Source organism: Mastomys coucha, unplaced genomic scaffold (genome assembly GCF_008632895.1).
Source record: "Mastomys coucha isolate ucsf_1 unplaced genomic scaffold, UCSF_Mcou_1 pScaffold7, whole genome shotgun sequence".
NCBI classification, from domain to species: Eukaryota; Metazoa; Chordata; class Mammalia; order Rodentia; family Muridae; genus Mastomys; species Mastomys coucha.
In genome coordinates, this window is record NW_022196913.1 from 86,185,209 (window position 1) to 86,204,818 (window position 19,610).

Below are 19,610 nucleotides of genomic sequence, written 5' to 3' on the forward strand. Positions count from 1 at the left end.
GTAAATAAAGAAAATAACTAATAAAAAATGAGAAAATGTTGTAAGATATTCTCACTGTATAACTCATAAGTGCCTTTCTTCTTGCTAATTTATTGTACTCTTATGAAAACCCTTCATCATTTTATAGGAATTCCAATGAAGTAGGAAATCAAATGCTAATTTCTACTTTCAGTCATTAAAATAATTATCAACTTATTACTGCATTTTGTATAACCTCACTTTATACTTCAGACTGGCTTCAATCTCAGTATATACATCAGGTTGGCTTCTAATTTGTAGGTAATCCTATTCTTGCCCAAGCCTTTAAAGTGTTGAGAAAATATATATGAGTCAAACTGGGTCTCATTTTTTTTAAGTTTTCTAGTAACAATTTACTGTTTAGGAAACAGATTTCTGTGTGTGAGAGAAAAAAAAAATTAATGAAGGAATGAGCCAAGAAACTCATAATAATAAAACATAATAAAACATTTCAATTTTGTTCATTAGCTAAAATATATAATAAATTACTGTGAGGTAGACTTATGGCCAGCACAAATCAACAGTAAATGGTGTTTGAATATCTTAAGTATATTAGTCTGTCAAATCCTATCTTTAACTGCCTTAGAGACAGGGACAATTCCTTTATCTCATATCCACTTCTCTTATATGTCTCCTTTCATGCTCTATAGACATGTAGACAATCTTTCTGCTAAGCTTTTTCTAATAAACTTTCACTATCCATATGGAATGCAGGCTTTCTTGCCTTCTTCAAGCCAAGTGTGACTCATACCTAGTTACTTATCATTATTTTCTAGGTTCCTGGGATATGCTCTGAGCATGGATTTCTGTTACTGGGAGGATTGGCCTCGTCTTCCACTGTGATGCTTATGTAGTACACTCGAATAAATGCTGTTTGTTTGTTTGTTTGCTTGCTTGCTTGCTTGTTTTGGTTTGTGTCCAAATGCCTAATCCTCATCTTCCTATTCTTACATGTAATGAATAAGGAGTTCTATAGCAAGAGATTAGAATACCTGTTTTCCTAATAAAATTAATTATAACCTTAGGCTTTCTTTTAGAGATTTCCCCCCTTTTTCTTTACCTTTCATATCTTGTAGAGAAAAAAATACTTAATACAAGTTGAACTGATATTAGGCTAATTCTAAAAAATTAAATATCAGAAAAAAATGAAAGAAATAATTGGATTTTATACCTCAAGTCATATTATCAATACTGGAAATATCTTCTTTTATTTTTTTTCTATTCTGACTTAAATACAAAACAAATGTTTATGAATTCAATACCCACAACTTAGGTGTTGCTTTGTGTGCAATCACAGCACCCACAAGGCAATGGCAAGTGAAACTCCAGCACGAGTCCAACCTGGACTATAAGCAAATAACTATGAACCATCAGTACCTTGACACACTGGAGGTGCCCCATCCATCTGCAGTCGCTCTCCCAATCTGCATGTCAGAATTGCATTGCCCACCAGTGTAAACCCTGGAAGACACTGATATCTGATAATATCACCTGTGAATTTAAAAGAAAGAAGGGACCCTTCAGACAAGCTGCAGAGTGTAGCCAAAGAGTTGTCTTAATTTAGGAGCAGAATTCTTTACATATACTCATTTTCAATCAGTTTTCAAATACCATCAGTTATAAGCAGGGATAACTCTTAAATATTGAACAAATGAGACTTGAAAGTTCTGACCAACCATGAATGAAGGCAGAAGTTAAGTACTAACTCAGGTTTCATGATGGATTCCAGCTACATTGAAGCTGTGGCCAGAAGGGAATAATTTAATTTACATAGGAATGATTGTTATATTGTTATCCTTTGATTGTCATCTATTGTTATTTCTAAGGTAATGGTTGTGAAACACCATTTCTTCAAGGTCATAAGACAAATTCAATGTCCTAAAGAAACAGCATTCATAGATGTTTTTCAATGTTCCTTTTCTTCTTTTGACTATTTTCCCTCCTACATAATGTCAACAAATCCCATCAACCTACACACTGTTCCAATTGTACTTTTTATATTTATTTGTAAAGAAAGTTCTGCTATGAGGGTATTTTTTGGAAGTTATTATAAAGACTTTACCTATTTCAAATTCATCATCTTCTGTCAGGATTTCTGCATTAGGGACAGGTGGTGGAGGTTGGCACACTCTCAGTTGGTAAGCTAAAAAAGAATAAACACTCTATGTTTATTCCTTTTCTAAAAAACTCAATGCATACAGGTATATGAGAAATTACACAAAAGTTTTTGAAAGAATAAAATATATTTTATTTTTAAACATTCAATTACTCCATTTTTAAAAATCCTATAATCAAAGTAGAAAACAACTACTTCTTTAGAAGTTGTTGGAATATTTGGTGTCTATCACTGTATTTCTCACCCCTAAATCATGTTAGGTGGCTTTGTAAAACCTTGTTGTTTTGTTGTTGTTTTGCTGTTGCTGTTGTTGTTGTTGTTTCTTGGCATGATCACAATTTACAAAGATGCATTTGTGTCTTTATTGATTCAGTAGTATCTAGGTCCATCTCAAGGTCCGTCATAGAACTCCTGATACTTAGGAAAGCTATTGACATTTAATAACAGCTCATTGTGTAGGTAAACTTACAAGAACTTTACCAATAGTATCTGAATTGACCTTCAAAAAATTATCTTATATCTATGTAATTAGTTCTATAATGATTTCCACTTTTCCAATAAAATAAAACTATTGAAAGGAGGATTAAAAGTACCCAAATCACCCAGCTGTATTTGCTGAGCTCAGTGTAAACCTACTGCATCTAACTGTAGAATTTTAATTCATCCTGAGACATCAATGTACCTGTGAGGTATGTGTGTGGGAATATAGCATTTGCAATTAACATGACGGTCTTAAAATAATAATCCCCATGTAAGATTGTATTTGATTTATTTAAAGATCTTCAAAGTCTCTGAATCCAAGCCTCATAGAAACTAATTCAAAGATACTAAAAATCAATGATACAACTGTATCTTATTAACATTTTGTTTTCTCTAGGAATTTTTCTAACATATTAAATGGTTCTTCAATTGAGAAATGAGATTTCAATTGTAGAAAATGAGTGTTTTACATGTGTTATATTTTGCTACTTATGCTGAAAAGATAGAGAATGTTACAGATAAAACAAACTAATTCATTTGACATGACTAAGAGTGAGAACACATTTTAATATTCTCTTACTTAAAAGCCTACATTTTCAATATTTCACCTATTACAAGGATTAATGTAAAACTTAGAAAGATCAACTAGACACGTTAAGAATGATTCCTCCTATAAGAGGAAATTACTGGAATAATTGCTAAGAATAAGTAATGTTTTTTCAGTTCTAAATGGTTATAAAACACAATGGTCATTTCAGATTCTGGGTATAAAAGAAAATATATGTTGCACACAAAATTCAGTGAGGGATTTCTGGTGATTTATTAACATCTAACCAAAAGCCATTTATAAAAAGTTAATTAGCTAGTACAGAAAGAATTTTGAAATAAACACACATACATACACACACATACACATATAATTATATATATAATATATATTATATGTTTAAATATAGGCACACACACAGAGAGTAAGAGAGAGAGAGTGAGGGAGAGAGAGAGAGAGAGAGAGAGAGAGAGAGAGAGAGAGAGAGAGAGAGAGAGAGAAAATGACTCAATAGAGAATAATGAATTGGCCTCTGTAAATTACTACTTGTACTTTAAAAGTCTTCTTGCCTGTACTGCAGTATGCTTATAAAATAACTTGTTGGTCAGTGACTTTTTTCTGAGTAACACCCTGCAGAACAGAGAAGATGTGAAACTAAAGAATAAAGCAAGAATAAAGCAAACAAACAAGCAAAGCAACAAACAAAGAATTGTTAAGAAATCCCAGGGTAGACAATAATACTCCATATTTTATTAAGTTTAATGATAAAATGACTAGATATTTTAAAAAATGAGTACATGTATTTAGATTTTATAGGAATACTGTTCTAAAATTAAGAGGTAACTGTAAGGAAGTAATGGAAAGGCTTAAGAAAATATAAAGAAAAATAAACACAATAGAGAGAAACACATATTTCTATATTTAGAGAAATTTATTATTTGGACATAATGCAGAACAGAGATCAACTCAGATAACAGAGAAATGTGGATATACCTACAAAACCATGATTTTCCTTTTCTTTGTAAATTAAATCTTCAATTGATGTGGCAATAATGAGTTATTTCATTGTTTTAAGGAATTATAACTCATTTTAATTCATGAATTAAACTTGATTTCTCTTACACATGGTTCATGGAAAGAGTTTTCTCACTCGGTTTAAGTGTACAATAGATGAAAAGTTATAAATTATTATCGATGAGTATCATATTATTCCCACAACCCCACATAGATGCTGTGACTGACCATCTGCTTTGCTTTCTGCTATTTCCAGATTTCTTCCATCAATTCATTAATTACATAAGGCACAATTCTAGAAGCTAAAGGATCATAATGTTGCTGTGTAGAATCTTTAGCACAATGTCCTTAACACTTTTCTAAAAACAATAATACTTTTATTGGCTTAATGGATGTAGATTATAAAGAAAACTCTATTGAGTAAAGTTTTTCTACCTCTATCTTGGTGTTTTCCTTTGGCTTCATTCCTTTTCTGACTTTGTGATTTAATTACCAAATCTAAAAAATTGAGAAGTGAATCATCTCTTCTATGATCCTCAATGAGTTTCTCTATTACAGTGTAAACTTAAATTCACTCAGATATATATAATCAGAGCTGGTTGTGAAGTGTATTTATATCCATACACTTCTCTAACTGCTCATTGTTTCAGTGTCAAAGTAGATTTTAATTTTCCTGAGCAAAAATACTTGCTTAACTGCCTTTTATGCAACTCTACAATGGCCACCTATCACTATGTGTGTAATTCAAAAAATATGTCCTAAATGAATGCCAGGTTGTAGGTTTATAAACATGTAAGGGTCTCTCAACATTTATTTTTTTTAAAATGTCTCCCAGACTTAAAACAAAAACAAAACAAAACAAAACACACAAACAAACAAAAAAAACTACAACAAAACAGAGGCAACTGTGAGTAAGAAAATATCTGAGGCAGAACCTAAGTGGATCTGCCTAGAACGTTGTTCCAGAAGACCGTAGAGCTCTCATAAGAAATAAAAGTTAGAAATGATAGAGGAAATTAGTTTCATCTTTTAGTCCTTTAATAGTGAAACAAAGTACTAAAACTCATCAAATAATAGGATTACTAATTACTTTGGTTTGCTCAGTTCCTGATTATCTGCTTCTTAAAATAATTCTAGAACTTGAGGTTCTTGCTGCAAATATCATACCAGTACCATTTCAGACTTCCTATGCCATGTTGAATGGCACCCCTCAAAGTGATCCTTGAATCTCAAATTGTTGTGTGAAGCAGTTATTGTAAACATAGATAGTTACGTTTTCTTAATATTTAGTTGGAGTGAATCTTTAATGTAGTGACTGTTATCGTTATAAAAAGAAATCATGAGACACAATAACATGGCCATGCTTTGGGAATGAAGAAATCATAGTGATTCACATTTGTAGTATAATACAATTATTAAGGTTGATCACCAGAAGATTGGAAACAAGAAGGGGTCTCAAACAGCTTTCTGGGATGGGCTGGCATGAACATGTTTGAACACAATTAATTACTTTTGAGTCCTGTCTCTGCTTCAGAGAACAGCTTTTCTCATCATTAAACTTAATTACATCAACTCAACAGGTTATATGTAGGAATATACATATATAAGGTATATGGATGAAATAATTTATGAAAAAGGAAACTATTAATTTGAAGGAGAACAGGGAAAGTGTGTGGGAGTATTTGGAATGAGAAAAGGGAAGGGAGAGATGTAATTTAAAATATATCTCAAAAATAAACAAAAAACTTTGCTTATCTGTTTTTAGGTAGAAAAACGAAAGACGAGAAGAAAAGAAGGGATAGGACAGGAAGGAAAAGCCGAGAATATAAAGGGAGAGGGGATGAAAGAAAAAATAAGAGAATCCGAAATCTAGACTTCAAAGTGCATTTTAGTCAAGTGCTGTGTCATACATGTACACATTTATAACATGGCTACTTATGACTGGAAAGTGAAGCTAACAAGGTCTAGGTCAGCATCACCTTAGGACAAGAATCTATCAAAGAATAAAGAGAGGAAGAATTATTTATTGCTTTAATCTATTCATGGTACTTTTATTCCACAAATCCTAGGAACTTATTAATCCATGTAATTACACTGTAATTCAGTGTTTTTTTAAATGTTTTGTATCTCTCTTTCATATCATTAACTGTTGATCAATCTAGACAGTATTCAGTCCTTATTACTCAAGTAAGAAGACTAGAGCCCTAATTCTCCTAACCCCCGAGATATCTGGCCAACTAAGTAGAGGAAATTGGTAAAGTGTGTATTCAATGTGAGAACTTTCTTCAACAAATAAATTGAAGACAGGTAAAAAAAAGACATACAACATAAATTTCAGGTTTCTACAGACATACTCAAACCTGTAAATGTCTCTCTCCCCCCACACACACACACACATGAATACACTTGCAGTAATATTCATTTACACAAATACATTTCCACACATGAAAAAGTAAAAGATCAAATTTAATCTGTTCATATAATCATAATTTTATCTATAATTGGAAAAAATAAACAAGAGTTGGAGTAATTCTTCCACATTCCCCTTATACATACAGTGAATGCATATTGAATACCATGGGCCATCAGCTGATTTATAGTCTGTGATCAGGCACACTAATAATTTTCTTATCACCAGTCCCTCTCTTTGAGGTATCTGCCTTAATTCCTATGCTTTTTCTAAAGGACCTTTTATATGACATGTAATTCTTTACCTAGATTTTCAATGAGGGAAGCTTTGTTAGCTTCTGATTAATCATTATCATAGTGAATAGTGTTTGACAATTTTGTGTGCTCCTATAGTTATTCTTTAATGTATTAGTTCTTGCATTCTAAACAGCTTATTATGGGATTATTTGGCAGACCTTTACATTTTGTACAACACTTTCCATGGCTCATTGAGTTGTACATCAAGTTAGTTCTTACTGAGTTCCTACTGTGGGTCATATGCAATGATACGTAAGAACTACACATAAACTTACTTATAATCATTCTCATATACACACTGATAATGGACCAGAAAGATGTAAATCAAAAGACTAATGAGCAGAATTTGACTAGCTGAAGTAAGAAGTACGTCTCGTGATTAGAATAATTGTAGTCATGCTGTTGGTGGTGTGTGTTTTGGGAAGAAGGAGAATAAAGAGATGAAAAAACTTCACAGAGATGACAAAATATATAGACATAAACAACAAACCATGATAATTGTGTATGACAGCTCTGGGAGACAAAGGTGGAAAAAACAGGGCTGATGTGGTGATATATGATATAAGAGTATTAGGTCATATTTTGGACCTATATTTTTTTTTAATTCTAGACTAAATAAATCTCTTTAAGTTTAACTAAAACTTACAAAAATGGGAATAAAAATGACAATAACTACAGCTGGTAATGGATAAGAATAGAAAATGAGACCAACAAAGAATCTAATCCAAGCTATGGGCCATCTTATATTTTAGCTAGAAACAGATAGCTCCTGTGAATATTTTAATCTCAAGAACGACAGATGCAATCCAGTATATCATCCACCTAGGTTGCTATATTCTCCTTAAATACTAAACAACATTGTTTTAGTAAAAGTAAAACTAAAAAACAAAACAAAACAAAACGATATACCAGCAGGCTAGCTTCTCTATTACTCAAGAAAGCTCCAAAACAGTATGGATAACAAAATGGTTAGGATGGATAACAAAATGTCTAAACTTCACATTCTAAATAACTGCACTTCTAGATCACTATCATTCAACTTGTTTTGCTCTCTTTTATAATTTGTCTTAAATAGAGAGAGTCTCCCCATAGATTATATTATATTAAGGTGACATACCCCATTCTCAGTTACATATTTATTCATCCTTTAATAATATGGAATCTATTGGCTTTACATCCATTTGATGCACTCAATATAGCTTCATAAAAAGAGAGACTTTTGGCAATACTGCTAAATTTTTGGGAGTGATGTATTTGACATGGAGCACCAAGCATTAAATGACCAAGTAAATAAATATTTTCTTAATGACTGTGTTTAATATATGTATACCTTCAAGAATACAAGTATAAAGACCTAGCTATTTAAAAAGTTTAGCACGATGAAAGAGATTCTGGAGGCCCAATCACCACCTGATGATATTTGGTGGCTGGAACCAGAAAGAGAATCAGTTTTCTTTGTTTGATGGCTACTCATAAGTCACACATGGATAGCATATAATCTCTCATCCATTCATATATAGACTTCCCTGATTTGGCTCATATCTTACAAACACACACACATACAAACACACACACACACATACACACACACACACACACACACACACACACACACACACACAATTTCAGAGGAGCTTTTGTTGATGAGGAGTCCAGGAGGAATGGGAGGAAGGAAATAGGGGATGAATATGGAAAAGATGCATTCTATACATGTATGATATTTTCAAAGAATAATAAATTAAAATTTCAAAAAATAATGCCTCTTTTCTCATTTATAAAATGGATATAAAACTGAATTTGAATTAGAATATTTTAAAAAGTTAGAATGGAGAGAGGCACATATCATTTTGATAGATTCTATATCCCTTGTCTGGTGAATGTTAACATCAGTACGACTACTGAAGTAATTCTTTAATAGTGGTCCATATTAGGGATCCATTCTCATAACTACTGAAAAAAAACCTCCCACTTCCAAAAACAGAGCAACAGATTCACTCTGGCTCGACAGTGAACAATTTGCTTTAAAAATGCAGAGATTTCTTACTGGTTCACATAGACTTGTAATATACTAGAATGCATAATCCAGCAATACATTTTATGGTAAATGTGTATTCTTTGATCCTACAACTACTAGCATAGCACTGCAAAAGAAATGTTCAAAAACATTAAAAAACTAAGTAATTTTCATGCCCACCAGGGTGAATTTTTGAGATGTTATGAGAGCTACAATGTCTCCAGAGTCTAGTTAAGATGTTTCTTTTCAGATCATTATCTGAAGAAGTGCCTGAGAGGAAGAGAATCTTTGTTTACAATATATCTGATAGAGGATTAATAAACAGGATATATAGAGAAGAAAAGGTGAAGAAATTTTACAATACCATTGAAAGTGTGTTGCATATATAATCAGAGATAGTCAATATAACAAATGGAAATTTCTGAGAAATAATTGAAACAGTGTAAATCTGGTGTTCTATGGAAACAACCAAACAGCTTAGGATATCACAAAAGCTATTTGTTACTTTCTACAAATTGATGGTACTATTCAATTACTGGCAACAATACTTACATATCTCATCAAACACTAAGAAGTCAAGCTGCTGCCTATACAGAACCTTCCCCCCTACAGACTAGTGTTCATGGTAATGGAAGATCTTCTGCTCACTAGCAGAGAACAAAACTAACCAATGAATCAGCTATAAAATCTGTAATCTACACAGTACCTTGCCTGCAAGATATGATGAAGTGAGGGATGGACAAATGTGGGATTAACTAAATATTCTCTCTTTGGACTTAAGAACCACTCCTTAAGATGGAACCAATACCTGACATTGCTCAGGTGGCCAAAACTCTGAGCAATCCACCATAGATTTTGGGAAAAATCAAATTCTATTATTCTGCTAAAAGAACAAAGTAATAAAACCACTCATTAACAATAGGTTGCTATACCCATAGATCAATGCCTGGCGCAGCCATCATCACAAGTGCTTCCTCTTTCAGGAAATAGGAATTAACATAGAGATGGAAAACTGGACAATGTGCAGGGAGTGAGAGATTTGGAAACACTCAGGCCTCAATAGTATGTCTTTATCAAACACCCACCCTCAGGGCTCAGATAAGATGTGGAGGAGGAGGCAGAAAGGTATAAGAGTCAGAGGCCCAGGAGGCCTGCTGTGAGATTGTATCTACTAAAATAGTGAGCCCCTACAGCTTCGGGTTCCTGGCCATCCAGGCATGTCAAATCTTAAGGTAGAATCAAACATGACTGACCACCCCTCCGGGGGAAAAATAAAACTCAGTGAAACAATTCCTAATGCTATTCTGCTATATTCATAGATCAATCCTTAGCTCACTCGTCATCAGAAAGGACTTTTTCAGCAGCTCATGGAAACGATGAAGAGAGACCCACAGCCAATCTTTAGGCAGAGTTCAGGGAACCCTGGTGGAAGAGGAGGAAGAAGGATTGAAAGAGCCTGAGACATCTTGGATAACAGGAAAAAAAGGCTCACACAATCAGCTAAGCAGGGCTCACAGAAGTTCAAAAAACCTGAAATGGCAATCATTGGGTCTGCATGGATATGCCCTCAGTCCTCTGCATACAGGCTATACTTTTTTTGCTTGAAGTTTTTATGGGACTCTTAACAGTTGGTGTGACAGTGTCTCTGACTCTTTTGCCTGCTCTTGCAATCCTTTCCATCTATGGGGTTGCCTATAGTTCATGCCTACTGTTATTGTGTCTTGTTATGTCGTGGTCAGTTCATAAGCCCGGGAGGCTTGCTCTTTTCTGAAGGGAAATAGGAGCAGTGGATCTTGGGAGGATGGAAGTTGTAGGGAGAATTGGGAGGAGCTGATGGAGGGGAAACTGCAGTCAGGATATAATGTACGAAAGAAGTATAAATAAAAAGTGGAAAAAAAACAATAATAAAGCTATCTATGATATACCAAAAATATTCTTACCTGAAAAGTCTGGACAATGGCAATACCAAGAAACATGCTGATGTGGAAGGAAAAAAGCACATGGAACCTCAACTTTAACATAAAGAACTACAGACAGCTGATGACTTCTCAGACAAGGAGAATGAATCTTTCACAGGAATCTGTACCATAATTGTTTTTCCAATATCAAGTACTCTACTCTGAAATAATATTCATAGAAGCAATACTAAATGGACTCAGCATATGTAAATGTGTGTGTGTGTGTGTGTGCTATGAATTTGAGAGAGAGAATGAGGAATATAAGAGGAGGAGTTTGAAAGAGGGGACATGAAAGTGGATGGAAAGATGAAAGAAAGAGGGAACTGTTATAATTAATTTTAATTGCAATCTTCATAAAATTTAGAAAATAATAATTATTAACCATCAAACTAAGATGGTACCATCCCTTACATAATGAATCTTCTATTTATGTCCAAGGAAGACATGAAGGTCTAGACAAATATCAACAATATGTAGGATAAAAGTCACGTTGTTTCTAAAGTGCAAACAACATTGTGTCTCTCTCTCTCTCTTTTTTTTTTTTTTAGGAGCTGTGTGGAAGAGGGAAGTTATTCTGGAGCAGTGAATGGTGGTAGACCAAGCAACACTTTCAGTCACTAGCACAGGCAAGCAGTATAAATAATATCGCCTAAATTTTAAATAGTCTGTTCGCATATTTTAGTCCACACTGTTCATGGAATGTTCTTTAAGAACTTTGCCAGTTATAAATGTTAAGAAAAATGATGCATGAAATGCTTCTTTACAGTTTTCAAATTCACAATTGATCTAAATTTCTGTTCTTTTCAAGGAAGCACTTCATTTGACAATGCCATTCAGCTTTGAAATGTCATTTACTATTTAACCACAACATGGAGGCATTGTACTCAGCATTCCAGTATCATAGAAGGTAGCTGTTATTTAAATAAGTGCCTTGTTTGAGTGTGCATGCATACCTGGTTCCTGGCCCAATACTTCTAGCAATCGCTTCAGAATTTGATTCTGGCCATAGATTTTGGTTATTTTTAATATCCTATTTTCTTTGATGTACAACATCCAACCCAATTCCAGAAAAGACTACATTTTTCTATGTCTATTCAACTGAGCTATTAGAGGCTGCTTGGAAAAAAAAAAAAAGAAAGAAAAGAAAACAGAAAACAGAAAATTGCCATTTTTTTCTCCAAATCAAAAAAGCACAAGCAGATAACCTTTGTGCTAAGTAAGGACATGTTATTCCTTATAGATGATAAAAATAATTATCTTGCTCTATTATAGATACTAAGCCCTGGGTTAGTTCAGTGATGATTCATCTTAGGTCAAGTATAATCGCCTGTAGATATTAGAAAGGTCTGGGTGGATAAACTGATAATTATATGTACTAGATTTTTGGAATTTGTAGCTATATTGTTTTTAACATCATCTAGAATTAATTTAAACCATTTCACTTGAAAACATAGTAAAAAGCTCTTTAATAAATGCTTATCAAATCGCACAAAGGATAGAAAATAGGTATGCCCATATGCATCTATTTATATACACATACAACATTTTGGAGAAACCCTGCTAATGAGTTAACATAAACAAGAGTGTTTCTGTAATGCTTAAGTCACTTACACCTGTCATTTCTGTACTGAATATTTGAGATAAAAACCTGTTTTCTGTCTAGATAAGATATTGATGTCAGAAATGGGAGTAAATATTAATCCTTGACTTTAAGGATTAAAAAAGAAAATCTGCATCCTGAGGAGGTTTAACAGTAAACACCTTTAATTAATTTCATGGTTGTGGAATCACATAAAACACTGCAAAGAAAGGTATTGGGAGCTTTCAGGGTTATCACAGGAAAATTCTAGTGTCTGTTGCATGAGTAGTCACCCTCCTATGCACATGGGTAATTGAAGGTATTGTGACACAGCACTGAGTCCATTAAGGTCTGGAACAAAAGCCTCTGTTCTTTATGGTTGAGTTTTCTTGCCCATTATCAGGTAACAGAGGACATTAGCAGTGACAGTGTTTTATTTGCAGGCTTCTATTTCAGGTCCCTATTCATTCATCACCACAGCTTGTAGGACTTTTGCAGTAATATACTATACCAATTACTAGCTATTACTTTAACCTACTGTGAATATTCAGAACTAAAATTTTAACTATATATATGTATATATATATATATATAATTATATATGTAACAAGACATTACTATAATAGAATTATGAAACTAGAACACAATTTAGGCTATCCCATTTCAGCACAATTATTCTACATCAACTAATATGAGTCAATATTATCCCTGTAACAGTTATATATAGAAAGAGCATTCCTTCTTCTAGGAAAACCAAAAATGTGCTGAAATACCAGGACATAAAACAATCTATTTTTTTTTTTGAACAGCACGTAATCCAGAAAAGAACCCTTCTTTGAATCATTCCTCTAAACTATCACAGCCTATCACACGTGTCCCTAAAATAGTTTTTGAGATGTCACAGTATCTGTCACTGGTACATTGTCTCATTAATTATAGCAAGTCAATAAGCTAAATCTTGTTTAATAAAAGCTATGCTGTTGCTGATCTTTGTCTAGAGGAGGCATTAAGACAAAACAATATATAAGACATAAGACGTAATGATGAATGCCTTATACTTTTGACTGGACACTTATTTATTTAATCACTAAGTTGATTTTTAGTTATCTAAACAATAGTAAATGGCATTATGTTTCACTTATTCAAATTATATCTACATCTGTGTAGTTATATATTTAGCTACAAATTCATTTTAGACACAAACATGCACACACATACACACACGCACTTAAATACATACATAAACACATGTGTATGCACATGAACACATGCTCACAAACCATTGTAATATTCACAGGCACTGTGCACTTTGAACATCTGAAAAAGAAACCTTTTGAGTTTGATGTTCTCACTCTCTCTCTCTCTCTCTTTCTCCCCCACCCTCTCTCATCTGAACTGAAGTATGAATATTGGTCATGTCTTTTACTGTTATAAGGCTATAATGCAAGGAGCTTGTGCAGTTAAAATAATCCTAAGAATAATTTAAATATTTTATATAGATGTGTCTTTTATCTGAAGAAGCCTCTTATAAGATAAAAGCTTCATATAGTGAATGCTCTTCCCAAACACAGCATAAACTGTGTGGAAACTATGTCTTTAGTAGATGACCAAACAGAAATTACAGAAAGAATCCCTGGAACCTGCAGTTCACTGCAGACAACATTTATATAACATGGGGAATATGAAGAAATGGATATGGTGACTTCATAGAGCCTTCACCAGTAAGGATTGGTTGTTTTAGTTCCTGAAGGTATTCTGCAAACTACCAAAGGAGAAAAATAAACACCAATATGGGTAAAAGCTCTTGGTCTACAATGGTACAAGTAAAGTTAGTGCAATGGTGTCACAAAGCTAAGAGTAACCAACCAATATCTTATTGGTCTTAAGCCCCATTCCATGAGCTAGATGTCATACCCAATGCTACTTGGATGAAAAAGAACCTGAAACTCGTTAGCATGGGGACCTAGGGTAAAATGAAATACTGCTCTACTAAAGAGTCATAGCATTAAAATGACTTCTAAAGTAACTCTGCTATACATATAGATCAGCATCTTGCTCTGCCAGCATCAAGGAAGCTTCCTACTACAGCAGACGGGAACAAATACAGAGACCCATAGCCATCCATCCAATATTCAGTGTGTAGAAGACAATGACAGCCATTGACAGGATTATCTTCATCAATAGCCACCCACTCCCAAGAGTTTCAGACAACTCTATTGAAGAGAAGTAAAGAAAAAGAATAAGAGGCAGATGGACAGAAAACACCAAGGAAAGAAAACCCTCTAAAGAAAGATAATTGACACACAGGGACTGAGGCAGTATGGACAGAACATGAGTGAGTCTACACGAGATGGGGCATGGAGCTGAAAGGAAAACTGTTCACACACCCTCATTCTTTTTTTCTTTTTTTAAGATTTATTTATTACTATAAATGAGTACACTGTAGCTGTCTTCAGATGCACCAGAAGGTGGCATCAGATTTCATTATGGGTGATTGTGAGCCACCTCGTGGTTGCTGGGATTTGAACCCATGACCTTCGGAAGAGTGGACAGATGGTTCTCTTACCCGCTGAGCCATCTCACCAGCCCATACACTCTCATTCTTAATCCAGAAGCTACAACCAACTGATGGCTGCTTGCTAATGAAGTCACATTGAAGAAACAAACTATTCTCAAGGTTAGGTTGCATGGCCAGCTGTAGGGGGACAATATAAAATCATGAAAAAATGACTTCTTTGGAGATATTTTAAATCTTATAATGCCATGCTATTGCTTTTTCTTTAAAATAAATATGTATGTGTGTGTGTGTAAGATTGTGTGAATATGTATATTAATATGTACATATATACACATATGATTTTTATTTTATTTTTATACCCTCAGATACTTTATATATCTATATATATACATACATACACACACATACACATATATGTATATGTATACACACATATATATGCATATGTATACACATACATATAAATATATTTTATGAATTTTTGTGTTGTTATAATATTCTAACATGTATTACTGTTGACTTAAACAAAAGCTATTGGTTCTAGGACATTTCTGTTTGTGTTTAAGGCCATCTTTATTTTCAAATATCTGAGTCTAAAGGAGTCTCATCTTTTTATAAAAGACCATTTTACTGAGTGCATAGTGGTCTCTCCTTATAAGTGCTTAGAATTCCACTGTCATATGTATACATAGTCTCTTGAACTCAATGGATAATAAAAGAAAAACGTAACCAGTACCTGCATTTATATATGCTTCTTGTGTTTTTTATGGGAAGGGCTCTTTTTCTTCTGTTTGTTTTATTATATTACTATATTATACATGTTATGTATTATATTATATTATCCTTTAGAAGCCTGTTTATTCACTAATTATCAACAGAAGGGAATTAGATTGGATGTGAGAAGAAGTAAGGAGGATTTTATAGGAGTAGAGGGAGGAGAAATTTTATTTGGAATATGTTATATGAAAAAATCTATTTTTAATTTAAAAGATGTTACAGACCTGATAAATACATTATCTACTACACAATGAACTTATTCTTTACCTTAAGGTATTCTTATTATATAAAACAATATATGATGAGAATTACTAGTCTTCCTCTATAAGTTGGGGAAACATTTAAATCACAGTTGACACTTGAAGCCACAGTTTGTCCTATGTCCTATAAGGAAGACTTTTACTATGAATATATTTAAATTTTATGTTATGAATTAAATTCACATGAATACAAATTGAATTAATTAATCAATTAACTTAATATTTTAATTTTAATTTTTAAATGAACAAAAATAACAGTCAATAATGTTATGCAATTTAGTCATTATAATTATACCATAATTTGTATATGTTTTATGGATTAATTTTTGGAATTTCACACTTATTATTCACTGAGTACAATAGAAACAAAAATAGTTAAATAATAGTAAATAATGTTATAAAATTCAATAGTTATGAGGTATTTTAAAATTCATTTAAGTCTTACGGGTTGACTTGGGGTATTTTCATTTATTATTTACTGAGTACAAGAGACTGTCGATACATGAGACAGTGGAATTCCACCCACACATAAGGAGGAAGCACTGTGTGCTCAATAAGACTCTCTTTTTTGAAAACAAACCAACATATCATACAACCAATAGCCTACGTTTAAATCAACAAGCCCAGATTTTAATGTTGTGCTTCCCATATCTCTTCTGCATTAGTCAGACTTCACAGCTATTTTTTTATGGTGGCCCCAGCATGTTGTGTAAACATACAGAACAGACACAGCGAGCTGTCAACCCCCAACCATCCCATCACAACTCACTGCATGTGTGTCACAGTAACTGAAGCACTAAGACATTTGGAGGTCAAGTTAACTAAGTAAAGCATGTTATTAAAAATAAAGTGGACTCAATAAATTTAGTTTTTTGTTGTTGTTTTCTTTAATGAATCATTGAGGTGGAGGAGGTGGCACATGCCTTTAATCTGAGCACTCAGGAGTCAGAGGCAGGTGGATCTCTGCGAGTTTGTGGTCAGTGTGGTCTATAGCTAGTTCTAAGGCAGCCAAGGCTACACAACAAAACCTGTCTTGTAAAACAATAAACAAGTAAACAAATACATGAATAAATAAAACAAAACAAAACGAATAAATGAATAAATATTTGCACAGACAAACCTGTTTCTATGTCTTATATCTAGTCTATCTATATAGTATGTTTATTGCTTTATGCTTTACTACTGATCATTTAAATTTTAATTATATTTTATATTATTAAAATAATAATGTTTCCATGTAAACTAGAAATGACTAATGCATAGAAAACGTCTATTATTATCCAAGCATATTATGTTTCAGTGAACGGTGTCTGTTAGTAATATGGTGATATTCAAAGTCAGTGTTTGTCATTTAAAATGATAAATGCCATTTAAATGCCATTTAATATGAGTTTATATATAACAGGTCACTGCATAACAAATGTTTTTAATTTTTATCATCTGGCGACTTCATTTTGAGCCAGTAGTATATTCCAAGGAAAACCCTTACTGTAGTGCATTTGGGTTACAGTAATTGAGGCAAAATAAAACATTTCCTCAAATGAAATATCTCAGGAAAAGTGACCTTTGTATTCTATTCAATACATATAACTTTTGCTTAGTAAAGCTTTTATGAATGTTATTTTTCATCTAAAAAGCCTTAAGATGGTTATTGGGCTTGAATAGATCTTATCACAAGCAGAATTGAGAGGGGGAACACATATGTTCTTTTAAGATACTAAATATATTAATAAGTAAATCATAAATGATTAATATGTCCTTAAGGAAACACATAAAACCCTTGACCTGTGAAATTAATAAATTGAACACCTAATACTTTTTTAATCAACAGAATTTAAATAAAAAGAAATGATAAAGTAAACTGCCCTAAATTTAAATTTAGACTTCGTTAACATATTTTAAATTTATAAGACTACTGTTTGCATGTTTGTTTACCACATGTGCCAGATATCTGTGAAAGGTCAGAAAATGGTGGTGAATCCCCTGAAGCTACAGTTATGATTATAAGCTGCCATGTGGGTCATGAGAATCAAACATGGGTCCTCTGCAAGAACAATATATGTCCTTAACCACTGAGACATCTTTTAAAACTCAAGTAGATTAACAAATATAAAAGATAAATAACCATCTAACTTTTAATTTATTAAATGAAGTTACAAAATGGGCCTGTTGAGTTGTCTTAGGGGTTTAAGGCAGTTAATACCAAACTTATTTTGTACCAAGAATTTTTCAGACCAGAGGGAGAGAACCAAACAAGTAAGAAGCCTGAAACTGTTTCTGGAGAATGGAACACTTTCTCAGTAGCTATGTTACAATGTACATGCAGAACTGATGTTAAGGGTGCTATGAGGAAACTGACTAGAGATCATCCAACTTGGAAAAATGTTCAGTTAAATAGTTCGAGTATAATGTAGTCGATTTTCAATTTTAGCAACCGGTGTGATTTAAGTGTTTTAAATAAAATCATATTTGATAAATTTAGATTTCCCATAGCACAACCCATATCTAATATTTCATTACTATGCATTAAACTATGACATATTAAGTAGTATACTAATATAGTGGACAAAGTACTGTTTACTGTCCAATTTTTATAAAATATTTACAAATTTAATTAAGTAGATTAATTGGTCCTGCAAATTATGTTAGATCACTGTGACATTATGCAAGACAGGATGTTTTAATAAGACCACAGTCATATCACATAACAATATGTAATTATTGCGGGCAGGGGTGGGGGTCGTTAAGAGAGGCCTGGAAGTGAGTACAGAAATCAGCATCACAAGGCATCTCTGGTGACTGGTTGGAGACCCTGATGGGAGAGGGTATGGAAAGGCTATGGGAATGACCCTAGCTTAGATTCCTACCAGAAGGAGATATGTAGACAGAAATGGCAACATCCTCTAGCCAAGCAGGACTTCTAGAGCAGTGAGGGGGCACCAATCCACCCACAAAATCTTCAAACCAAAATTTGTCTTCCCATAAAATGTACAGGGATAAAGTTGGAGCAGAGACTGGGAGAACAGTCAAACAATGACTTCCCCCAACTTGAGAACCATTCCATGTGAGAGAGCCAACCGATGACACTATTAATGATATTCTGCTGTGCTTGGAGACAGGAACCTAGCACAACTGTCTCCGGAGAGGCCTCATCCATCAGCTGACTGAGGCAGATGCAGAGACCAAGAGCCAAATATCAGTTGGAGGCCGGGGAGTGTTGTGCAAGAGTGGGGAATATAAGTGATCAATTCAGAGAAGTCAAGGATACCATAAGAAGATACTAAAGAGTCAACTAACCTGAGATTAAAGGGCTCACAGAGCCTGGGCCACCAACCAGGGAGCAATCAGAAGCTAGAACTAGACCCCTCTACATATTTGTTTCAAAACTGCAGCTTGTTCATGTGGTTTCCCTAACAAGTCAAATGGGGGTTAACTCTGTCTTTGTTCCCTGCCATTAGATTCCCTTCCTCATTATTTGGACTGGCTTGTCAGTGCCCAGTGGGAGAGGATGTGCCTAGCCCTGCTGTGACTAGATGATTATGCTGGGGTGGTACACAAGGGGGTAGGCTCCCCTTCTCTGAGAAGAAGGGGTAGAGCAATGGGGGTCGGGATTTGCAAGGGTG

General features: G+C 33.7%; 1 protein-coding gene across 6 annotated transcripts in view; it reads right to left on the minus strand.

The window, feature by feature from the left end:
• Csmd3 (CUB and Sushi multiple domains 3) overlaps positions 1-19,610 on the minus strand; it is a 1,179,548-nt gene that overhangs the window by 99,634 nt on the left and 1,060,304 nt on the right. For all 6 annotated transcript variants that reach the window (XM_031358937.1, XM_031358936.1, XM_031358940.1 and 3 more), the window contains 2 exons: positions 2,081-2,161; positions 1,396-1,509 (listed from right to left, as the gene is read on the minus strand). In XM_031358937.1, coding sequence (XP_031214797.1) covers positions 1,396-1,509; positions 2,081-2,161 — 195 coding nt within the window. The remainder of the gene's footprint in view (positions 1-1,395; positions 1,510-2,080; positions 2,162-19,610) is intronic.